At 43.6% G+C, this 18,380-nt stretch overlaps 1 protein-coding gene across 1 annotated transcript in view; it reads right to left on the bottom strand.

The window, feature by feature from the left end:
* Nucleotides 1-11,189: 11,189 nt before the first annotated feature.
* Nucleotides 11,190-18,380, bottom strand: part of NAPG (NSF attachment protein gamma) — a 35,901-nt gene continuing 28,710 nt past the window's right edge. Inside the window, exons 11-12 of the mRNA XM_063450468.1 lie at nucleotides 13,021-13,150; nucleotides 11,190-11,754 (exon numbers count right to left, since the gene is read on the bottom strand). Of these exons, the coding sequence (XP_063306538.1) occupies nucleotides 11,605-11,754; nucleotides 13,021-13,150 (280 nt within the window). The 3' untranslated portion in view covers nucleotides 11,190-11,604. The remainder of the gene's footprint in view (nucleotides 11,755-13,020; nucleotides 13,151-18,380) is intronic.

Raw genomic sequence — 18,380 nt, 5'->3', positions numbered from 1 at the left:
GAAGTGCGTTAGCTGTCTGTATTGATATAGTTGTATTGCCGTGGGAGATTTCATGAATGCATGTATAGGTTTAATTGATTGTGTCCCTATGGTTTCTATGGTGTCTCCCAAGGTAAGGTATGTTGTTGTAGCGGAACCCTGTTGTGGCTGCCCCTTCCGATATTGTTGATTGTCCTCACCTACCCTACCTTGGCCCTAAAGACAAATACTGTTCCTGGCCCTTGGATTACCTCAGGGCAGTGTTGCTACTTTAAATGGGCACTTCGGATACCGTCAAAGTGCCGAAGTAATCGTCGAAGCTGTCGAAGTCGTCGAAGTGCACGGCATCGAACAAAGGACCACGTGGCGGCGGCCATTTTAACTTCGAACACCGCCGACCCGTACCATCGACTCCACTTCGACACTTCGACTAACGTCGAAGTATCGGCCACACTTCGAATGGGACTTAGCCGTTTTTATGCCAGGAATTGACCGACCGCACAGCCCAAATCTATGGAACTGTTTTGGGCAGGAAAAGGTGCTTGTGGTCTGTCATAAAGGGTCCTCCAACTAACTATTGATCTACTGGAGGGATTGGGACGATTTTTGAGAGGATTACTAATTAAAGTATGCTGATTACGAAAATGCATGTTTCATGTTTGTAGCACGAATATTGTAGAAGTTATGGATATTGTGTAAAAGTTATGTTTGAAACTGTATAATAAGTGGATTATCTCTCAGGCTAAGGGGAGGGAATCTGTGGGTTGCACCCATGATACTATTGGTTGTTTTATGCCTCCCCCTGGGTGTGGCCTGTATGTGTACAGTTGTAATAAAAGGCAGGCTGGATGTACCAGCCAGCAGTTCTGTTCCTGAAACTGTGTGTCGTCCAGTTATTGGGATTGCTGTGGGGATACTGCTGTGTTACTTTGCCTGCTGGAAACTCTGCCTGTGGATTTACTATTGCCTTGTTCCTGAGCCTCCCTGGGATCTTTAGTGGAGAATAGCTGTGGGATATCAGCTCTCCGCTACATTGGTTGGCAGCGCTGGGATCCAGACTCACAAGGGAACAAGGATTAATGGAATACGGATGGAGAGTGACTATGCTAAGCTTAAAAGAACCACGCTAAAGGACTTACTGGAAGCGAGAGGGATTGCAGCAAGCAACAAAAAGAAAGCAACCCTCATTGCAGAAGTCATGGCAGAATATCAGACCGAGGGCAGGGCAATCCCTGAACAGCAAAACACATCGGATGGGTCAGGGCAAGAAGAATTTCAAAGGCAAGTGCAATGTAGACTGGCCTTTTATGGAGGAAATGCAACGCCTGACATTATTTCCAGGACTATGACCGAGGTGCAAGAATTTATGTTGCGCCAAAGGCCACAACCATCCACAGTACGGGACACAGAAAATATCAACAGTACAGAGGGTAAGACAAAAATTCCTTACCAAGCGTTTAAAAACTATGTGGAGGCAGAGGAAGACATAGATGCTTTCCTCCAAGATTTTGAAAGATTGTGTGCCTTGCATAAGATCAGTACTGAGGATTGGGTACCTATTTTGGCTGGGCGGTTGTCTGGGAGGGCAGCAGAAGCTTATAGAACTGTACCAGATGAGGAGATCCGGAACTACAGTCGAGTAAAGGAGATTATAATGGCCCGGTATGCCATAACACCAGAGGCATACCGAAGGCGGTTTCGAGAGTTGAAAAAGGCAGATAAAGACTCACATGCCGAGTAGGCTTGTAGGTTGCAGCGGGCGGCCCTTGGATGGGTGCAAGCCAGCAAGGCCTGATGCATGGAAGATGTGATACAAATGTTGCTCATGGAACAATTCTATGATGGGGTAACAACTGATGTACAGGAGTGGGTAAGAGACCGCAAAACTGCATCCCTCACAGAGGCGGCTAGGAAGGCGGATGAGTACCTAGATGCGCGCAGGTCACAGAAACCGGTAGCCCCAAAAGTAACGATGAAATCCTTTGGGGGAACGAACTACCCCCCTGTACCACCCCGACAGCTACCACCACCACCGCCTGCTGTACAACCACGTTTCCGCCAACCTAGCTCCGGGCCCTGTCATCACTGCCAGAAGTGGGGACATTACAAAAGAGAATGCCCACAACTCCGAGACCGATCCTCATGGATCCGACCAGGGCCACCACCACCACCACCGAGAGCCGCTGCCCATCACTACCAGGGGGAGCCACCAGTTGCTTATGGCTCCGCGGTTCCTGTCACCACCACAGAACAGTGGGAGGTACTACACGAAGCTAACCCACTACAAGCCCATGCCGATAATCGCCAGCACCACAGACAGACGGTATACCTGGAGGGAAAAGCAGTACAGGGGCTCCGAGACTCTGGTGCCACTATAACCCTGGTCAAAAGCCACTTGGTCGCTGACAAGGCTAAGACTAACCGGACTATAGCAGTCAGAGTTGCTGGGGGAGCCATCTACGCTGGACACTGCCAACGTCCATTTGCATTGGGGAGCGGGGGCAGGGAATGTGGAGGTGGGGTTGATGCCCCAGTTACCCACAGAGGTGGTACTGGGAAACGATTTGGGAAAGCTCACATCTGCTTTTGAGCCCCAAACCACAACCACTGAGGAAGCACACCCAGTGGTCACCAGACAACAGGCCCGCACCCAGGACTACAACACACTGCCGGAGGTCCAGGTAAGAGAACCTTCCCTTTCCCTAGACTGTGTCCCCTGGTCCCCCCCTAACGAATTTGCGGCAGAGGTGATAACTGACCCTACCTTGCAAGTGTAGAGAGATAAAGTCACCTCTGACCACCCTGGGGCAGAGGGGGAAAGATTTATATGGGAGGGACAGCTGTTATACCGGGAGTCCGACAAGCAAGTAGCTGGGTCAGACCCGATTGTGTTAAGACAATTAGTGGTACCACAGAGGTACCGAGCCGAATTGCTACGGATAGCACACGACATTCCGCTATCCGGGCATTTAGGGGTTAGTCGGACCAGATACCGACTGACGCAAAATTTATTTTGGCCGGGAGTTAGCCAGGAAGTACGGAAGTATTGTAATACCTGTGACACGTGCCAGAGGGTGGGGAAGAGGGGAGATCGGCAGAAAGCAAAACTGCATCCGCTACCGATCATTGAGGAACCCTTCCACCGAATAGCGGTAGATATCATAGGCCCCCTCCAGAAACCTAGCCCTTCCGGCAAGAGGTACATCCTCACGGTGGTAGACTACGCTACCCGATATCCCGAGGCAGTGGCCCTGACAAATATCCACGCCGAGACAGTGGCCGAGGCCCTGATGCAGATCTTCTCCCGGGTAGGGTTACCTAGGGAGATCATCTCGGATCAGGGTACTCAGTTTACTGCAGAGGTCACCCAACAACTCTGGAGGCTGTGGAATGTTAAGTCCATTATTAGTGCCCCATACCACCCCCAGACCAACGGGCTCTGTGAAAGGTTCAATGGCACCTTAAAGCAAATGCTCCGAACCTTTGCGGAGACCCATAAGGACTGGGAGCGATACCTGCCGCACCTCCTCTTTGCTTACAGGGAGGTGCCTCAGGAATCAACGGGGTTTTCCCCATTTGAGTTATTATTTGGGAGGAGGGTAAGAGGACCCCTAGATCTCATCCGAGAACATTGGGAGGGAGACCGGAGTGCAGACGGTACCCCCATTATACCATATGTGTTGGCACTTCGGGACCGACTGGAGGCCCTAACTAAGACATATAGGAGAAAACCTCCAGGCGGCCCAGACGCGTCTGCGTACGTGGTATGATCGGGGCGCCAGGGACCGTAGCTTCCAGGTGGGACAGAAAGTTTTAATTTTAAAACCTGTCCGACATGATAAGCTGCAGGCCGCCTGGCAAGGCCCTTATAAAGTCGTGGAACAGAGATGTGACACCACTTACATAATTGGCCCCTGCACAGGAACTGGAGGGCGACGCATGCTCCATGTGAACATGCTAAAGCCCTACCGGGAACATTCAGAGGAGGTGACAGCGATTTGTGCACCCAACTCCGACGAGTGTGACAGCCTTCCCCTTCCCGACCTGCTGGGGGATGGGAGGCTGTCTGGGGATTTAGGAGAAGTTGCACTGGGAGACTGGCTGAGTCCACAGGAGCGTATCGAGGTACAGCAGCTGTTGCGAGAGAAGCAAGAAACCTTCTCTAATGTACCTGGATACACTCCTCTGGCAACTCACCGGGTCAAGACCCCAGGGCAACTACCCATGCGCCAGACCCCCTACCGCATCCCAGAAGCGGTAAGGGAAAACATGCGCAAGGAGATCAATGAGATGCTCCAACTGGGGGTGATAGAGCCCTCAGATAGCCTATAGGCCTCTCCGGTAGTCCTCGTGCCGAAGCGAGACGGTACGACTCGCTTCTGCGTGGACTATAGGAGATTAAATGAGAAAAACGTGTCAGACGCCTATCCTATGCCCCGGATAGACGAGTTACTGGACAGAATGGCCAGGGGCCAATACCTCACCACTATTGACTTATGTAAAGGATATTGGCAAATTCCCCTGGCCCCAGACGCCATCCCGAAGTCGGCCTTTGTCCCCCCATTTGGCTTGTATCAGTTTAAGGTCATGCCATTTGGGATGAAAAACGCCCCAGCTACCTTCCAGAGGATGGTGGATCGACTTCTGGATGGATTCCAGGACTATACCTGTGCCTACCTGGACGATATTGCTATTTTTAGTAATACGTGGCAGGAAAACTCGGCCCATATAGGAGCTGTACTGGATAGGATAAGGGAAGCTGGTTTGACCCTGAAGCCGGCTAAGTGTAGTATAGGAATGGCTGAGGTGCAGTACCTGGGACATAGAGTGGGGTGCGGCAAACAGAAGCCCGAACCCGCCAAAGTAGAAGCCGTAGCCCAGTGGCCCACCCCTAGGACTAAGACCCAGGTTTTAGCGTTTCTAGGGACAGCGGGGTATTACAGGAAGTTTGTTCCCAATTATAGCGCCCTGGCCAAACCCCTCACGGACCTTACCCGTAAGAACCTTCCCCGCCAAGTAAACTGGACCCCGGAGTGTGAACAGGCATTCCAACACCTGAAAAATGCACTAATAAATGCCCCTGTCTTGGCAGCTCCCAATCCAACTAAACAATTTCTTGTTCACACAGACGCTTCTATGTTTGGATTGGGGGCAGTACTGAGCCAAGTCGGGGCCGATGGCGGAGAACATCCCGTGGCTTACATCAGTCGCAAACTGTTACCTCGAGAAGTAAGCTACGCCGCTATCGAAAAGGAATGCCTGGCTGTGGTGTGGGCCCTAAAGAAACTGCAGCCCTATCTGTATGGACAGCCCTTTTCCTTGCTCACGGATCACAACCCGTTAGTATGGCTGAACCGGGTGGCTGGGGACAATGCCAGGCTGCTGCGCTGGAGCTTGGCGCTGCAGCCCTTTGACTTTAACATCCAGTACCGGCCGGGTAAGCAGAATGGAAATGCTGACGGGTTGTCAAGACAAACTGATCTGGAAAAATGATCCGTGAGCCCCCGGACATCCCCAAGCCGATCCGTGTTGGATCAGACTGTGTATGCCGGCTTGTGGGCAAGGGGGAGCAGTGTAGCGGAACCCTGTTGTGGCTGCCCCTTCCGATATTGTTGATTGTCCTCACCTACCCTACCTTGGCCCTAAAGACAAATACTGTTCCTGGCCCTTGGATTACCTCAGGGCAGTGTTGCTACTTTAAATGGGCACTTCGGATACCGTCGAAGTGCCGAAGTAATCGTCGAAGCTGTCGAAGTGCACGGCATCGAACAAAGGACCACGTGGCGGCGGCCATTTTAACTTCGAACACCGCCGACCCGTACCATCGACTCCACTTTGACACTTCGACTAATGTCGAAGTATCGGCCACACTTCGAACGGGACTTAGCCGTTTTTATGCCAGGAATTTTATGCCAGGACCGACCGCACAGCCCAAATCTATGGAACTGTTTTGGGCAGGAAAAGGTGCTTGTGGTCTGTCATAAAGGGTCCTCCAACTAACTATTGATCTACTGGAGGGATTGGGACGATTTTTGAGAGGATTACTAATTAAAGTATGCTGATTACGAAAATGCATGTTTCATGTTTGTAGCACGAATATTATAGAAGTTATGGATATTGTGTAAAAGTTATGTTTGAAACTGTATAATAAGTGGATTATCTCTCAGGCTAAGGGGAGGGAATCTGTGGGTTGCACCCATGATACTATTGGTTGTTTTATGCCTCCCCCTGGGTGTGGCCTGTATGTGTACAGTTGTAATAAAAGGCAGGCTGGATGTACCAGCCAGCAGTTCTGTTCCTGAAACTGTGTGTCGTCCAGTTATTGGGATTGCTGTGGGGATACTGCTGTGTTACTTTGCCTGCTGGAAACTCTGCCTGTGGATTTACTATTGCCTTGTTCCTGAGCCTCCCTGGGATCTTTAGTGGAGAATAGCTGTGGGATATCAGCTCTCCGCTACAGTTGTCTTATGGAAGGATTGAAACTACTTGCCTTCTGCTCCTGGTTGAAATAAGGGGTTATGTGTGATCGGGTAGAGTGGTGACGGATATGGTGATACCAGTTCGTCAGTGTGTAGAGTTGCCCACATGCGGAGAGTTGGGGTGATTGTAGGGTGTGGGTTGTGTAGCATTAGTGCCTGCCCCGATTTGTGCCAGGGTATCGTGTAGATAGGTGCCCTAAAAAGGTACCTTCCAGATTTACCCATTGTTTCTTGGATTGTGGGTGTGACCATTCATATATTCTGGTTAGAAGTATTGCTTTGTGATATGTTTCACCATCCGGTAACCCCAAACTGCCTCTATCCCTCGGCTTTGTGAGAAGTGTATAAGACAGTCGCGGATTTTTGTGAGCCCAGATGTATGTTGTGAGTGTTTTACGAACTGCCGAGAACCAGGACTTGGGAATTGTTATGGGGAGCACCTGTAGCATGTAAAGAATTCTGGGTAAGATGTTCATCTTAAGGATGTTCATCCTGCAAAACCATCCAAAATGTGGCTTATTCCAGGTTGTGAGGTCTGTCGTTATGGCTTTTAATAAGTCGGGAAATTTTCTCTCATATAATTGGGGGAGGTCCCTGGTGATGTGGATCCCTAAGTATTTTATACTGTGTGTGGCCCATGTGAATTGGTGGTCTCGTTGCAACGCAGCTTTCTCCTGTGATTGGGTGTATATTGGCAGGATCTCACATTTGCTGAGATTTGCCTTAAAATTGGAGAGTGTACTATAGGTAGTCATTTCTGACATCAGGTGAGGTATCGAAGTCACTGGATTTGATAGTGTGAAAAGCACATCGCCTGCAAATGCAGCTATTTTATGTTCCTCTGTCCCCGCCCGAATGCCCCTGATGTTGATGTTGTCTCGGATCCCCTGTAGGAATGGTTCTAAGACAAGAACAAAGAGGAGTGCGGAGAGGGGGCAGCCCTGTCTGGTGCCATTTGAGATTGATACCGGGTCAGAGAGTTGTCCATTTATTTGGATATTGGCGGTAGGACGTGAATATATTGCAGTGATCCATTTTTGCCAATGTGGTCAAAATCCCAAATATTGTAGCGTATGTAGCATCAGGGTCCAGTTTATCCTGTTGAACGCTTTTTCGGCATCTATCGACAGGAGTAGACTGGGACACCAAGCCCGTGTGGCATGGTGTATGAGATGTAAGATCTTGGTGGTATTATGCTTGGCTTCTCTGCCCGGTATAAAGCCGAATTGGTCTGCGTGTACCAACCCTGGGAGTAGTGGGCGTAATCTGTTGGCCAAAATTTGTGTGAAAATTTTGAGGTCAATGTTTATTAGTGAAATTGGCCTGTAGCTACCACATTGAGTTAAGTCTTTGCCCGGTTTTGGTAAGAGGGTAATTGTTGCATTGAGGGCCTGGGGTGGGAGGGTATCGGAGTGTAGTAGTGAATTGAAGGATTTTACAAAGTGGGGTATGAGTGTCGTAGCAAAGGTCTTGTAATATTTTGCAGTAAACCCATCGGGTCCTGGGCTTTTCCCTTGTGGCAGATGTTTAACCCCTTAAGGACACATGACATGTGTGACATGTCATGATTCCCTTTTATTCCAGAAGTTTGGTCCTTAAGGGGTTAATTACGTCTACATTCTTCTGTAGAGATGGGATGCTCTAGGGAGACTTTTAGATTGTTCGGTAGAGAGTAACGTATTCTATTCTCTAAAAATACCTATATGTCCTGCGTCTGGGTAGTTGTTTGTCTAAGGTTATATAAGGCTGAGTAATAGTCATGGAAGGCGTTTGATATGTCTGTCATTGAGTGTGAGAGTTTCCCTTCGTTGTTGCATATAGCTGCTATGAAGGTTTGTTCCCTGTTTTTTAGAGCATGGGCCAAGAGTCTCCCCCATTTCCCCCCCTGGGCATAGTAAAGGCTTCTTGTTTTAGCTAAGGCATATTTGGTGCGGATGTTAAGGATGGAGTTCAGTTCCGCCCTTCTCTCTAGTAGCTGCGTGTATATGGTTGGGTGGGATCTCTTTTGTGTGTTTCTTCTAGGGATCTAATTTCTTTGATTAGGTTGGTGGAGTGTGCCTCTCACAGTTTTTTTGTGTTTGGACGCTATTTGGATGATTGTTCCCCTAATGGTGCCTTTGTGGCCCTCCCATACTATCGGGCATGGAGTTTCCGGTTTTGTGTTTTGATCAAAATATTGAGTTAGACCTTCCTTTATTTGTGTTTATCTCCGGGTTGTTCAATAGGGTGTTATTTAATTTCCATTGTGATCTATTTGGATGTAACGATGGAATGGTGATGGTCATTGATATCGGGGCGTGATCCGACCAGGTGATTGTGGCGTATTCACATGTTTTGATGAGGTTTAAGAATCTATGGGGAATGAGAAACATGTAAATTCTGGATATTCACCATTTTTTGTTAGTGTTGTACGCAATTACACAATTAGAGAAAATGAACCATGAATAGTTGGAAATTATGTATTTTAGGCCAAAATAGCAAGCATTAAATATATAACAAGAAGCACACCTGCACTTTTCATTAAAGGGACACTTTGAGCACTCAGACCACTTCATCTCATTGATCTGAGTGCAGATTTCCTGTACCTTTAACCCTGTAATGTAAAACATTACAGGCCTACACCACTCAGACCCTGCCAGACCTAGGGGCATTCCTTGGCGGTGCCTATGCTGACAGAGAGCCTGATTTTTACACTTTAACACAGCCAGAACCCTCTGCACAAATGCCCTCCATGGGACCCCATTCATAGAAGCCAAGCACCCCAGCTGAACACGAAGACATCGGAGCCAAGCTCTAGAGACATACTTCCCAAGATGGCACCCACAGAAGGCCTCCGTACCATGGCTTCCGATGCCTCAACAGTTCAACAACAGCATGAGCAGACTGACTCTCTCACCATACCACCTGCTTCCACGAAGACCCCGGAGAATGCGAACCCCGCAGGACCGGAAGCTCTTACTGTGTGATGTCCATGAGCTACTTGCAGCTGAACTCTCAGTCCTCGCAAAACACCATTGACAGAGTACGTGCTACTGACATTATTGACATATTGTGGGCCTAACGTATAAACCACAGTACAACAGCTTACCAAATCATACCAATCACTTTCTCTACAGAGGACTGGTACAGATGCACCAATGTCAAAATCCGTGCTGTCCGGCTGTTGTCTCGGCAGAGGAGTGACCACATTCATGAGAAGGCCGCTGACTACTGTTTTTCCATGGACAATGGCAAAGAAAATCACTATATACTAGATGGTGTGTACATGATCTCTGGACCCACCAGTCCCTCCCCTCATACAGCTAGTTAGAGTTGTCATTCTACGGTGCATCTCTTCCCACAACAAGGGTCATATTATGGAGGCCCTGAGGCAACCTTCTATTAAAATCTGATCTTTCTTAAAGAAACACCATAGTCACCCAGACCACTTTAGCTCATCACTTCAGTGCCCCTCTCAGTTTAACCCAGGCAATTGTACTTATTGATAAAATACTTTAAGAAGATTGCAGGGTAAATTCCTCCTCTAGTGACTGTCTACCAGACTGCCACTAGAGGAGCTTCCAGGTAGGTAGGCTAATTTTGGTTTCCTGACGCTGGATGTCTTAATGTTCTGCATGAGGGCACCCAGCATCAGCTAAGTAAGTGACAGAAGAGATTTTTTTTAACCCCTTGTGCTATGCGGGGAAGTGGGGGAGAGGGCGAGCGAGGGAGACAATATAGTGCTAGGAATACAATTTTGTATTCCAAGCCTATAGTTTCCCTTTAATAAAAAATATAGTTTTAAAGTGTTTTTAAAGCATTTACCTATTTTGCTACAAGCGAAGTAGATTTTTCTGCACTGCCTCTAACCTCGGGGAATTTTTTTAAAAATAATTATAAAATGTAAATAAACCCACAGAAATGCTTTCAAAGTGCTCATCCATTAAAACCTTGTTCAGAAAGAGATTCACATAGAGCAATATCACACTTAACCTAACATAACTCCACAGTAGTCCAAATAAGTAGACTATATGGGATAATCCTATTTGCCCACAAGTGTCTAGATTCATATTAAAGGGACACTAGTCACCAGAACAACTACAGCTTATTGAATTTGTTCTGGTGAGTAGAATCATTACCTTCAGAGAAAAAGCAGTGTATGCCTAGTGATAACTTCACTGGCCACTCCTCAGATGGCTGGTAGAGATCCTTCCTGGGTCATGGCTGACTAAAATGCATCCAAACATCCAGTGTCTCCTCCCTCTGCATGCAGACACTGGACTTTCCTCATAGAGATAAATTGATTTAATTCATCTCTTTGAGGAGATGCCGATTGGTCAGGGCTGTGTTTGAATCATGCTGGCTCTGCCCCTGATCGGCCTCTTTGTCAGTCTCAGCCAATCCTATGGGGTAGCACTGTGATTGGATCAGGCCACCACTTCTGATGATGTCAGCAGACTGCTTGTGTTTTTTTTTTGAGGCAAACAGCATCCAGAGTTACAGCTTCTGGCTTGAATACAGTAAGATTTTGCTATATTTATGGAGGCATGAGGGACCCAGGGACCCAGATGGTGGTGTTAACACTATAGGGTCAGGAATACATATGTGTTCCTGACCCTATAGTGATCCTTTAACTTTCTGTTTCTCTTTTTGTTTTATAGTTATATGAATACAGCAACTGTGTTTTGCGTTCACATAAGTATTTTCTAACGAGATTTAATAAACTTTTCCAGGTATACATGTACGACTCCGTTTGAGGTTTAAATATTTAATAGCCATTTAACAATTACTTACAGTCATTTACATAACAAAAAAGAACACAGAACTATACAAATAATTTCTGAGATATTAAAATGAAGTTGAGAAATTAAGTTACATGCGATAATTACCATATATTGTTCTCTGCTTATACTTGCTTTACACATTGGGACATAATAGTGATCCATAAATGGTGTGCAGAGTTTTATGTAATGGCATTAGATGGCCCTCTTACAGAGTGGGGATCTAGTGAAAATAGTATATATTTTTCACAACGATGGTATAAAACAAAGCAATAAATTGCATTGTCAGATGGTATCAACAAAGAAGTACTTTGTCACTATTTCTGGAGAAAGCAATGCCATAAACATCCATGTATATATTATAGGGAGCAAAATACAAAATGTGATTAGCACAGCCCTCCAGAATATTCATCATCCTCTTCTTCAACATGTGAGCCACCCTGTGCTGATCCAGTAACACCTTCCTGCGATGTTGCGGGAGATTTCTTTTTAGTTCCTCCTCCTGGAACTGCTAAACTCAATGCAAGCTTGGCATACTGGTAAGAAGAAAAATAAATAAAATAGAAAATTTCAAGCAACTGATGGTAATTTTGTTGAATTTAAAAATAAATTTGATCTAAAAAAAAAAAAATCACAAGTACTTTCTTGAAGCAGGCACATAATGTTACAATTCTAATTCCAACGGATTTAACTTGGTTCAATTAATAAGATTTGACTGTTTGAAATCTTAAAAGGCAGCTTTTCCCATAATATTTGACAGTGACCCAAACAGTGTACCACTTACTTTGTGACCCATTATTTAACTTTAAAATTAACTTGATCAAACATAACTTCATTTTACTACGATATACTAAAATTCTTCAAAACACCTTTATTACACCCTTCCAAGCTTCAGAAGGGTCTGAATCAAAATGGGAAATACAGTTTCACTCTTGACAATTTTTGTGGACAGATTACTCTGGTCTGAGGAATGGTATTACTTTTCTGACTGGTAATACTCACTTTACTAGAATGGATACCAAGAGATTAAAAACAGATTTAAACATATCACACTGCCATAGTATATAAGGGGCATTATTCCTCCTTAGACTGCAGATGTTAAGGCACGACTAATAGATTTGGCCAATCTCAGCTTTAAGACCTTATCTGCATATGGTTCTCCAAAAAATCTGCATTTCCCAGAAAGCTCCCTAACACCAAGCAAATTAATTGGCAGCAATCTAGTATACCTAATATTCAAAATAAGTAGCACTCAGGTAGCTTCCTTAATTTTAGAAAAACATTTTTTAATTCATCTTCAGGTTTGTTATATTGAGCACATTAAACACATTTGTGAATTGATGAACCTATATGCAACATACACACAAATTTCTCTGAAACACCTTGGCCCATTTTTTATGTTTTCTCATGGAAATGCAGCAAAGTCTAAATTACACCATCATGATAAAAAATACGATGCCAATTCTACATCTTACAAGACAATTAAAATAAGGAGAGTCTATGGGAAGATAGATAATTAGAATTGTTTAAAGTCTGCAACACTGATGGTTTTTTAAAGCAGATGATAACCAGATATAATGCAACCTACAATGTTTAAGTCTAGATGTTTAATGAAATAATATAGCTGAGAGCATAACATTAAGAAACACTATTCTTCAACAATATACAAAACCTATTATGTATAGAACTAATCAGTGCTAAATAAAAAAAAATATATATATTTTTTCAAACCAAGAGAGCGACAATTTAGACATATTCCAGTTACTTTACTAATCATGAGAATTGTAGGATTGTCTTCTTACATCATTGTCCATATATTTGAACAGTGGCGAATTACAAACATCAGACACTTGGTCCTGGTCTTGTTGATCAAAACCTTCTAAAAGCTGCTCCAATGCAGTACAGTCTTCACTGACACTGAATCCTGGTATACTAGGAGAAAAATAATAATTGAAATAATATATATATATATATGTAGAGAACTGAATACACTTATATTTGGTTACTTGAAACATTTAGTAATTTATTAGTTAAGAGTAAATTGGTGTAAAATATTCAAAGCTACTTCTCGGGAGGCAATAAAGAGACATTTTAAATACTAGGCTAAAGGAGAAAAATATTTTTAAATAATCTGTTAATAGACTAAAGGGAAATCTGGATTAATTCCCCAAAGTGAAAACAAATGGTTAGAATTAGCTCAAATTTGGAAATGACAATTCCTGCCGTTGCTCCTCCCCCACCATCAGCTGGCAGGGAACACCTAATGCGCATGTGATTCCTCGCTCGTCAAAGTATCCAACAATTTAATCGCTGCTAAATCTTGAGGCCATTACTCTATCCTAATTCTCCTTTATCTTTCTGCTGCCTTTGACACTGTTCATCATTGACAGCTTCTTCTCATTCTCCGTAATCTTGGTCTATGGGATACTGCTCTCTCCTGATAATCCTCCTACCTCTCCTAGCGCTTTTTCATTGTTTCTTTCTCTGGCTCTTCTCCCCAACCCTTCTCTGTTGGCGTTCCCCAAGGTCCTTGGTCCCCTACTGTTCTCTATCTAGACTGCCTCCCTTGATAATGGAAGCCAAATGAGCTGATGAGTTTACCATTTATATGCAGATGACATTTATATGCAAATCTACCTGCAGTCTCCTGATATCTCTCCGCCCATCTTGACTTGTGTCTCTGATTGTCTCTCCGCGATTTCCATCTGGATGACTGCTTGCTTCCTTAAACTCAACCGTCCAAAACAGAACTTCTGGTCTTTTCTCCCTCAAGTGTTGCTACCCCCGTGTCTGTCTCCCTCCAAGTCAATGGCCCAGCAACACCACTTCCTCGCAGGCTCCCAGCCTAGGTGCTCTCTTTGACTCCGACCTCTCAGTCACCCCTCATGTCACATTGATGCCAAATCCTGCCACTTCCATCTCAAAAACATAGCTTGCATCCGCCTCTATTTAACAACGGACGCGACTATGGTGTTGGTCCATGCTGTTCTCTCTCGCCTTGACTGCTGAAATCCCCTTCTCATTGGTTTTACGTGTTCCCAGCTTGCACATCTGCAATCTATAATTAAAGCGGCAGAATGCTCATTTTCCTGTACGCCCGCACCTCCCTCACATCACCCCTCTGTCAATCCCTACATTAGCTTGCAGTTAGATATAGGGCTCAATTTAAGATTCTGGTGCTTGCTTACAAGTCCTTACATAATGCTGCTCCAACTTACCAATCCTCCCTAATACACAAGTATGTCCCGTCAAGGCCTCTGCACTCTGCCAAAGACCTACGTCTAACCTCTCTGCGTACTCCCACCTCTAGACTTCAAGGGCTGCACCTTTTCTGCAGAACTCCCTTTACTTCTCCGCTAGACTTTCACCCAGTCTCCACTCCTTCAAAATATCTTTGACAACTCACTTCTGAAAAGCGTATCAATTAAACAGTTAGCAGATTTTGATTCCCCCTCCCATGACTACTCTCCTGCAACTGTCAAAAATAACCTACTAAGTTCTCAGTGAATACTTTTATAGCAACCTACTTCATTACCCCTATGTATAACTTTGTGTCACTGCACCACACTCCCTCTAGCATGTAAGCTTTGAGCAGGGCAGGGCATTGAGCAGGGCTCTCAACCCCTCTGTTCCTGTGCATCCACTTGTCTGGTTACAATTATGTGTCTGTTAGTTCAGCCATTGTACAGCACTACTGAATTTGCCGGCAGTATATAAATAAAATAATGATTTCTCCATAGGAAAGCATTGTAAGATGCTTTCCTATGGGGTTTTGGGTGACGCTGGACATCCCCATGCATAGCGTGAGTATGTCCAGCGTCTGTTAGGCAACCATGAGCCGGAAGTGCCTCTAGTGGCAGTCTGATAGACAGCCACTAGAGGTGGAGTTAACCCACCAAGCTAATTATTGCAGGTTTGCTGGGACACTGCACTGAGACCAGTACAATGAGGAAGTGTTCTGGGTGCCTATATTGCCCATTTAACTTTCACACACTGCTACTTATAGTGCAAGGGAAAATTGGGGTTGTGGGGGGGAGGAGAGTTCTTCAACTTACCATACACTGGATGTGGGAGGGGTAAAAACTGGACAATTAACATATTAGAGGGGCATTAGTTCAAGTATCTTTTTGGTAAAACCCTAAACCTGTCCTACAGTTAATGCAATATGTTTCAATTAGTGTGATAAATCCTCATTCCATGTCTAAATACCACGGAGACAAACTGATCAGCTTTAACATTGTACATTTAAGGCGAATCCCAGAAGTCCCTTGCAATGCACAGTCAAATTCAGATTTCAGACAAATTCTACAAATTTCCAATTTTAATCCAAATTACATAAATCTTATTGATTTAACTACTGCTCTAGAATCCTTCAGTAATTATACTCTACAAATACACAAGAAAAATAAATACATTGTATATTGGCTGTAATCCACCTATCCAGTGCTTCATGAAGCATGGTATTGGCAGTATCTACACCCCCCCAAATCACATCATTAAGATCAAGTGAGTTTGGTCCCTTTAAAATCTTAGCTTTCTGAATTCCACCAGAACTGCAAAGCACAAAATTTAAGAAAAAAACAAAACAAAAAAAAGTTGCTGACCATTTCAGAAATTCACTTTAGAAAGTATCTGACCTATAATGTGTACTTCACCGAGTTAGTAAATTGTTTAATTTCAGACAAGGTCATCCAACAGAATTATTATTGATTCATACAAAAACCACTCAACAGAAATTCAATGTTAAAATCTCTACAAAACTGAACTATTCTTGACAGACCCGAATGGACTTGTAATTCATTTAGATTACTGCTTACATTGCAAAACCACAATAAAAAATAAATAAAAAAGCCACAGTAAAAACAGGTGTACACAGTAAAAGGGCACCAACACCACTTAATCTCATTTGAGAGGATTTTGCCCTATAGATATGCTGCACCTTTGCCATTGCTTAATTTTATTTAAAAAAAAAATAAAAAATAATCAAATAATTTTGCAGATTTCTGCATCATATCCATACAATGTATCTGCCTCTCGATGCATGTGTATCCATTTTGATCAGTGACTGAAAGACAGGAAGTCTGCGCACCAGAGAGAGGACTGAAAGGGGGATTCATTGAGCACAGTACCATGAAATGTATATCTTTTCTGGTTGTATTTATTTTTTGCATTATATTATGCTTTTTTTTTTTTTAACATCTAATGTATGTTAAATGCAGGGGTGGCAGGCAGTTATGGTGAGTATATGGTGACTGCAATGCCTGTATTATACACTTGTCTGTCACCCAGTAGTGCAAAGTAGGTGCCATATAGGAGGGATTGTCCCTTGCATAACAGAAGTCCAATATATTGTTCTGGAGAGTAATGCAGTTATTGCAATAAGTGTAGTCCCCCAACTGTTAAGGCATGTTATTAAAGGCTTAACTTTAAACCAGTTAATCCTCTCAGGCTCTACGTGTTATTCTTCTTTGAATTTCTGTTCTGCCATAATATCTATTGTGCGTTAATCCTTTATTATAACACGGCAGTGGTGATTTATAATGCAACTATATTAAGGTAATCACTGGACACCCCTCTGACAAGAGATGGAAAATGTGATACAAAAGTTTCTGCTGGCCGAGGCAAAGGGGGCAGCCTAGCTTTGCAGTATAAAAACTCAAAATATAAAACCTACAAACTGGCAGACCACGCATTGGAGAAAACAGTGCCATCTTGGTGTCTCCGAAGATATATAAACCTCTCAACCTTTAGGTCTAAAGGCAGACTTATTTTTCAATAATAAACTATTCACCACTATCAGGGCTATTAACTAAAGTGAGAATTCAAGATGAATTCAAAGAGAATTTAAAATTTTGAGGTCAAAATTGCCAAACTGGAAACATTCTCTATGTCAGATGTGCTTTCAGTTCAGCTACTCTGGCCTTAAAACTTAAGATTCACTTTCAATTCACCTTGAATTCTCACTTTAGTGAGCAATCCTGTATGTGTTATGCGTGTTTCCTTTTTCTTCATATTTGTAAAATATATATATACACACACACACACACACACACACACACATATACACACACACACACACACACACACACCTACTGAGAAATGCATTCTTTCTGTACATACACCTAACATTGTTATGATTGTGCAAAAAAATAAATAGAACATAAAAGTCTTCAAAATCTATATTATTACATGTACTTTTATTTTAAGTATTCAAATAAAACAGAAATAAGTGGAGCTTAGGTTTACCTTAATAAACAGTAGTATGATATGGGTAGACAAGGTACAATAGCATACATCTGTGAAAATCAAACAAGCAAATCTAAGTGCAGATGGTTATTACAAAAATAGATTAAGGTGAATAGTAAATGGGTAACTCACAAACGTAGACCCAATAATACACTTGGCTCAAATGGTTAGCGCCTCAGAATCTTCTAAGGTAGATCCAACACCCTCTTTTTGTCTCCACTTGATCTCCTCCTCCTTTACTCAGTAGTTAGGAATGGATAGGAAAAAACTCCAAATGAAGGTATAAACAAAATTTATTCAAATTAAAATCAATAAAAGATAAAAAATTATTAAAAATCCATATAAAATCAGATCAGATCAGTCCAAAACGCGTTTCGCCAGTACCTGGCTTCCTCAGTTGGTATAATGTTCTCTGTATCTTCTCTCTCTTTTATATGCTGTTTAATTGTAGAATTGCCGGCATATGCCGAACCGGAAATTGACTGTGTGGAACGCATATGTGGTTAGTTGGAACGCACGTACACGCTTACGTGCGTGCGTGCGTTGGTCATGTGATCCGGCTGCTCTCCTCCCTTATTGTTCGTGGAACGCAACATGTGCGTTCCACTGCCGGTAATCTTCACAATCGGCTGTTCTGCTTCTTCTTTCTTCGTGGAACGCAATATATGCGTTCCACATCCGGATTGCCTATTATCGGCTAAGAGTCCTTAATTCTATTGTCCATTAGGTCTCAATGGACCCAGATGAGAGTTAAAATAAAACAGAAGGAAGAAAGAAATATGAAATCTTCATAAATAAAGAATATATAAAATATATATATTATATACAGTGTATAACAATACCAATACTTAATAAATACTAATAATAAACTCTCAAAGTCATACAAAAAAGGTTAAAACCAAAATGGGTAAAAAAC

Source organism: Pelobates fuscus, chromosome 4 (assembly GCF_036172605.1).
Source record: "Pelobates fuscus isolate aPelFus1 chromosome 4, aPelFus1.pri, whole genome shotgun sequence".
Lineage (NCBI taxonomy): Eukaryota > Metazoa > Chordata > Amphibia > Anura > Pelobatidae > Pelobates > Pelobates fuscus.
Note: the sequence above shows the minus strand (reverse complement) of the source record. Positions and strands in the feature narration are given on the sequence as shown.